A 7529-nucleotide genomic window follows, 5' to 3' on the forward strand; every position below is an offset into this window, starting at 1 on the left:
GAAATTTTTGGGCAAACAAAATTTAAAATACAAAATGACAAAATTTTTATAGAATAATGCACTTACCTTTTATACTTACCTTTTTTTTACTTACCTTTTATATACTTACCTCTTCCAATTGACATATTTACAGGAATTAATCATTTTTTCACCATTTTACTTAAATCTAAGGGACTGAGGACAGTCCTATATTTATCTATTTCATACTTACCTCTTTGAACTGCAGTAATTTCTGAAACAAAATATTTAATTTATTAATTAAAATATTTATAATTAAAATATATATATATATATATATATATATATAAATGTACATATAAAGAAAATGTAAAGTTATATATATATATATATAAATGTACATATAAAGAAAATGTAAAGTTCATGTGTATTTATGATATGTAAAAATTGAAATTGTTTTTATTAAGATCTTCAAAGTAATCAAAATAAGAAAAAGTATAAAAATAATTAAAAATTCGTACTATCTCTTGAGCGCATATATGTGTAAATTATTGAGCATGCGTAGAGAAAGAGTGAATAGTGCGAAAAGGATAGAGATAGGATAAAAATATTGAAATCAGCGCCATCTTCAGAGTGCCGCAAATGAAATACATAAAAAAAGACAGAAAATTGTAAAAGAAGGATAGAGATAGGATAAGAATTGATTTTTGGCGCCATCTCTTGAATGCAAAAGATACTAGTTCAAAGATAGGATAAAGTAGAATAGAATTAAGAATTTACGCCATCTCTTAACTGTTTTCTTAACTACGTAATGATATGTTGTTAATTCTCAACAGATAATCTTAATCTTAAATTTTTATTCTATCTTATCCTAAATCTTTAAAGTAAATTTCTTTTATACTCAACAGATGATGCTGATAGTCAATTCTTATTCTATTTCTATCCTTCTCTTATTATTTTCTGTCTTTTCTTTACATGTTTCATTTGCGACACTCTGAAGATGGCGCTGATTTCAATATTTTTATCTTATCTCTATCTTTTTCGCACTATTTGCTCTTTGTTTGTAAACTATAATCTGCACATATATGCGTTACAAGAGATAGCTTGTAATTAAGTTTTTAATTATTTCTATTCTTTTCTATGTTTAAGAGATTGATTAAAGATCTTAATAAAACGTATTCCAATTTTTATATATCAAAAGTACGCATATTTTACATGTGTGAGGATAAGAAAAAATAAAATGCAAATTGAAAAAGTGAAGTACAATTTATTAATAATATACGCAGCCAATCTTGACATTCGGTGCACCATCACGAATATAATCTGATACAATTATTGATACAGCCATATCGGAAGCGACTCGTCACGATTATCTTCCTTCTGCTTTATGTATATAAATACTTCGTAATTAAAATATAGATATATACATATTTATTTATATTTTTTTATATATATGTATATGTATATATATATTTGTACAACCTGGACACACACGTCTAGAAAATAATCTCTAATTGCTAATTTTCTTTTTTGAATCTGTCGGTCGTTAACCCCTTATGGTCCGCTATCTTTATTTCTTACAATACTCTTAAATACACTACTCTTAAATAAAAAAAACTCCAAAGAATTTTTCGTTGTCATTAATATTTCTGATTAGATAGAAGAAAGAAATTTTTAAAAAAAAGAATACTGTTGCAACAAAAAAGATCATAAGCCGGAAGTGTCATCGATTAGACCCTAAAAGATTAAAGAATCGAAGAACACATGATCGAATCACGAATATTCTAATCATCACTGTAAAAAAAAAAAAAAAAAAAAAAAAAAAAGAAATACATTTTGGACGAAATTTAAAAGTTCATCTATCAAAGAACAATGTATATTATTCTTTTTTTGTAATATATTTGTTTCTAAAACAGAAAATGCAAAATTTACAATTAAGAAAAAGTATATCACAGACAAAGAAGAAGAAAAATATAAATCGCAAAAAATAATGTAAAATTTAAACACAGTTTTATACTAATCGTATAAAAAACATTAGCTCTATTAATTATATTATCATAAAAATATTTCTCTTTTTTTCTCTCTCTCTCTTCTTTATATCTTCCTCGTGTCTTTCACATTTTATCCAAGATTAACGCAAATTGACGAGGGAAACTTCTGTCTCTTGAAAATAGAAATGCAGATACTATAAAAACCAAGGACGGAACAAGTGTGTCTCGACGCGAACGCAACAGACTAGAAAAGATCGAGAGAAAGAGTTTCCACTCGTCGTTCGCATCTTTAATTACAACCGGACCGTACAAAGGGAAAGATTCGTTCGAAACAATCGTTGAGAGTTCTTTCTTTCCAGAGCTTTAGCTGTTTTAATCCTTTACTTTATAATATCTTTAATAACTACTTAAACAATGCTGTAACATCATCATGAATCATAAATTAGAATTCATATATTATTATTCATCCATCCTTGAATACGACTCAATATGATAAAACAAAGGATTGATGACATGCACAGCTGCATTCAAACTTTCTTCTTGCAATTTTATAAATTTCTTTTTATCTTTTATCGTTACGACACGCAATATCTGTTTTACAATCTGCAAATAATCAGATCGGAAAAGAAAAAAGAAAAATTAAATTATAATTCTAAAACGGTGCGCCACATTGTTTCAAAAGACTTTCATGTTTCTACTTTTCCCTCTACCTGAACTATTTTAACTATCACGGTATTAAATATATAAAAATATTTTACTTTTATCAGATTCTCTCGCCTGACTGATTTGACTATAAGAAAAAAATGTACAAAAGTTTTCACTAAATTCTGATTAAACTTAAATTTTATATCGATCAACGAAAGCATATGATTGAAAATTATTTATATATAAATAATAGATAACGATAGAATGATAAATGCATTAACATTTCGAATGCATTTCTCAATAAAAAAAAGTCATCTTCATGGATCCTATTCTTTCTAAAGTTAAATAAATAAATTGAAATACTTGTCTCGATAAAATCAATGCCACTTTATACTTCTGAAGTATTCTAACCTTAAAAGCTCTAACAGCCATGTAGTCCTCACGTATCTATATATCTAAGGACGCAGCAAATTCTTTTAAAATCGTGCTCATTTGACGAAAATACATATTCCTCTTTTTCTCTTTTTGTCTATCTATAGATATCGTACAGAAAATATCATTATTCTAACCTTATCGAAGACGAAACAATTGATTTAAATCAGGTATCAGTTTGATCAAAATGTCTTTGAATGACTTTTCATCTTAAAATATTTATATAATTACTTTAAAAAGCTTTCAAATCTTGAAAAGTTTAAGAAAAAATTCTATTGAATATTAGCTTATAAATTTGTCCAAAGATCAATTGAACATTCTGTTACCTTAGAAAATCGGAAGAAATATTTCATTCTTTACTACATTCTTTTTTGTTCTCCTCTTCAATTCGTTTTCTTTTAATATTCATAATTTCTTTTCTTCGTTTTTTTTTGTTCTTCAAATAAAAAATTTTTAATCGAGTTATAAGAACGTTGCTTATACTGTACTCTCTCTCTCACTAAACAAACACTATCGAAAAGACTTAGGTGTTCTAATGATAATATCGTACAGGAAAAAGACCATCCGTGCACCGAATCTACAATAATCGCATTTGCGTGTGTATATATGTGTTTTTAAGTACGAAAATGCGCAACCAGTGCAACAATGTCGAAAAAATACCGGAAAACACCGGTTTTTGTTATATAAAATTTTGTAAGTACAAGTTCTTATCGACTGAGCCGAATAGTGGAGACGATGGAATGTTCGACAATTACAGACTATATTTTAAAAGTAAGAAAAGCGAAAATATCAGCCGATTATCGTGCAAACTTAAAAAAAAAATCTCGTATCCTTTGAGGTCTTTTTGAACATGCTTCTTAATCGTGTCAGATCTTGATTTGATAATATAAATTAATTAATATTTATAACTCGCGCAAAATATTCAGTAGAATATTCTATTGATAATCAGACATTCGAATAACGATATCTTGCGAGTTGTGTTTTTTAAGATTTACAGTTTGAAAATTTTGAAAGTTTCCAAATTTTAATTATCAACTTTAAAGATTTTAGAAACTTTCATTACCGATCGAGACGATTTTTCGTAATCGTCGCGCATCATGCGGTGATATATATCGTTATTACGATTTATATTTAGGGCAAGTCAAAGGAACTATGATTTTAATACCGTAGCGTCTCGCGGAAATACGCATTTTCGTCTTGTTCTTACTTTAAACGATACTGGAGAACAGAACCGACTACTCGCCATTAACAGAAACATGTTCGGCCGTGAACTGGTTCCTGAGCTCGTCTCGTGAATATGTTCACTAGTTGGCAGTGTACTCTGTCAACAAATATTACAGATAAATTATATCATTTCGTTCGAGTAATTTATTTATGAAAAATATTCGACAAAATTATTTTTCTCGTGAATTTTCATTGAATTAAATAAAATAAAATCTTAATAAATTTCCAATTATTCTGAAAGCACAAAAATTGTAATTTTTTTTAATTTAGAAAATAATTCATAAGATTGAAAATGATAAGATATCAAAGGATGGTAATGAAACGTTTATGAGAAGTTTACGTGTGAAAGAAATGAGACCGGAAATGAGCTTAGAGTATCCGCAAATATCCAAGTGAGTGTTTACCTGATTTTCACGTTGGAGTTATCGATCACCTCGCCATCACAGTTCCACACGCTCAGGTTTGAACTCATATAGCGATTGTTAATCTCTCTGTCGGAGTGCATGTGCATGGTGGGCAGGGCGCGGAACGTGAACTCCCTCGCTCTGTACACCTCCACGAAGGGTAGATCGTACTGGAGGAAGGCAAACAGATAAGATCAATTCGTGTACAACCACCATAATACATAATAAAGAGAAGTGTATTGCGTTTGCCCTTTTGTACATATATTTGATTAGATTTTTTAAATTCTAAATGAAATTATTTTACACATAAATTATTTATTCACAGGATTTAAAAATGTTAAAAAATTTGGAAATTTCAGAAAATGAATTGGAAATAGAAAAAAAAAATATATGAAAATTTCACGCACCAGAGTTTTCTGTTTGCTGGACAACCTGAGCAACATCCTAATATTGTTAAAGAGCGAGGTATGTCGAACTAGAATCACATCCACGCAACCATCCCCAATATGACAGTGGGGACTGAATCCCATAGGACTTCTGGCACAACCACACGCGAGATTGGCACCATTTACCATGAAGAATTTGCCTCTGACAGTCATCCATCCTGAGATTAAGTTAATAATAAATATATAAAAAAAAATATAAAAAATAATAAAAAAAATAAAAAATTTAATTTGATAAAATTTAATACAACTAACTGGATATTTCTTTTTCCGAATTGCTGTTGTGCATGTGTTGCAGACATCTAGTGCAGTTTTTTGTACACCTTGTGCTAGTAGCTGGATGGCAAGGGTCCGAAAGAAGTTGGATCTCACCTTCATAACCTTTATTCCCAAGGATCTTCTTGAAACCTTCAAGAGTTCAAATCGATGTATGTATCTCATTATTCTTCTTTTCGTAATTTTTTTAGTTCTTAGCGAATATTAATTCTTATTTCTTTTGTATAGATAAAATTTTGATAGTAATAAAGAAATATATATATATATATATAAATTATCAGGCTGTGAAAGAAAAAAAAAATGATTAAATATATATTTATTATAAAAAAATTATTGTATGTATATATTTGAAATTAATAAAAAATTAGAAAGATAACATATTTTTATTTTCTTGCAACAATTAAATAAAATGAACGTAAATTGATAAAGTTTAATCAAATCAAAAATATTGATAAAATTTATGAAAATTTTGAAAAATATTATCCTAATAAAATCGAAATATATTAACTTTCAAAAATTGGAAAGAAATTAGAAAATAATGGAGGAAATATTTAAAGTAGATCTATTTTAATTAGATTAATATATTTATGTTTATTATCATCTTTAATCAATACAATTTTGTTTACAATTTTAGGAATAGGTATCAAACTCTTAATGTCTATAATACATTTAATAATAATCTTCAAACAGCTTTGTATCATCTTTCTTGATATTTCCTGCAAAAAAAAAAGTAAATATATTGTAAATCCTGAATTACAATTTTAGATTTATAAAAACCACACCATTTTAAATTAATAATTTAAATTATATGTAGTTATAATTCTAACTAGTAATAATATATCTAAGATCTATTTTTCACTATATAGAAAAAACGCATTTTCCAATTTCATACTTCACATAAAATGATAAGTACACACAGAAAAAAAAGGACACATACTTACCTACTTAAATAATTTACCTTGATCTTTCACAAATCTCCCGCAAGAATGCGCGCTAAGACTATATTAACTAGCGCCATCTTCTTATTCTCCTTTGTACTGCCATTACGTACAATATTTGTACGAATCTTTTAAAACACTTTCACGAAATGCTTCATTTAAAATTTTTTTGCATTATTACCTTTTATCTATCTTTTTCTGGTTTGTCATTATATTAGTAATAAAAATAAGAATATAAAAATTTATATATATATATATTTGTATAAATAAAAAAAGTTATAAAATCTATATATAAATAAGTATACAAAAATCTGAATGATAACTATCGTTCATATAATTTTTGTTTCCCTTCCTTCTCGAACATGCACGTGTTCCTAGGAAACTAAAACAGAAACTAAAACATCGAAGTTTCGACTTAAAGAAACTCGTAAATTTCTTTCTGAGCTGCCATATCCTACTTTCTACACACATTCTTTAAAATTCTCAATGCAAAACAACTATATTTTACATTTTCTTTTTCTTATTGACCTCTCTCTTTCATATTTCATTTCAGATAAATAGTTCAAATATTCCTTTCATATTACACTAAATACTAAAGGGAGAAAAAAAATTAATAATTATCTACCAAGACTGGGAAAAAATAAACTTTTAAAACAGATAATAAATAAGAAATAATCCTATTTACAGAATTTTGCAAATAAATTTTCTTTTTTGAAATTTTTCCCAATTCCTGTATACGTATATAAATATATAATATATATAATCTATCTATCATTAACACACAGAACTAGACAATCGAACAAAGAAATCTTTATTCCACTTCAAACAGACATACTTAGCTCATACTTACCCGAATAATCGTATCTCTGGGGACCCATCCACCGGAACTTCTCGCTGTCCCGTATCACGTCACCCAGGTAACCGTAACTGAGCATACTTGCGTATAACCTGAGCAACGTGTGGTCGTTGTGAACCGAAGAGATGTCAAGGCCGGCGCTGTCGCCGAAGATGATATGTATAGCCGCTGTTTGCACATCTGTGGTTCCGTGAAGACTATAAGCAACCGTATCGGTACTTCCGCTGGGTATCACGCCGATCGGAAGCCGAGGAGTCGGCAAGTCCGCCTCAGGATTATTGGGGTCGATCTGTCGATCCCTCGAAGTCCTCAGCACGAGGCCGTTGATCACCTCGGCGAGGGTACCATCTCCACCGATGCAG

General features: G+C 28.7%; 1 protein-coding gene and 1 long non-coding RNA gene across 2 annotated transcripts in view; one reads left to right on the plus strand and one right to left on the minus strand.

Moving 5' to 3' along the window:
- The window catches only part of LOC116185973, a 23256-nt gene that overhangs the window by 9195 nt on the left and 6532 nt on the right, over positions 1–7529 (plus strand). The gene's annotated exons all lie outside the window — the stretch shown is intronic.
- LOC102678453 (ceramide kinase) overlaps positions 1206–7529 on the minus strand; it is a 23187-nt gene continuing 16863 nt past the window's right edge. The window contains exons 4-8 of the mRNA XM_006618443.2: positions 7162–7529; positions 5353–5505; positions 5062–5258; positions 4655–4824; positions 1206–4347 (exon numbers count right to left, since the gene is read on the minus strand). The exon at positions 7162–7529 is cut by the window's right edge and continues 6 nt beyond it. Coding sequence (XP_006618506.1) covers positions 4272–4347; positions 4655–4824; positions 5062–5258; positions 5353–5505; positions 7162–7529 — 964 coding nt within the window. The 3' untranslated portion in view covers positions 1206–4271. The remainder of the gene's footprint in view (positions 4348–4654; positions 4825–5061; positions 5259–5352; positions 5506–7161) is intronic.

The sequence above is a fragment of the Apis dorsata genome, unplaced genomic scaffold (genome assembly GCF_000469605.1).
Source record: "Apis dorsata unplaced genomic scaffold, Apis dorsata 1.3 scaffold_355, whole genome shotgun sequence".
NCBI lineage: Eukaryota > Metazoa > Arthropoda > Insecta > Hymenoptera > Apidae > Apis > Apis dorsata.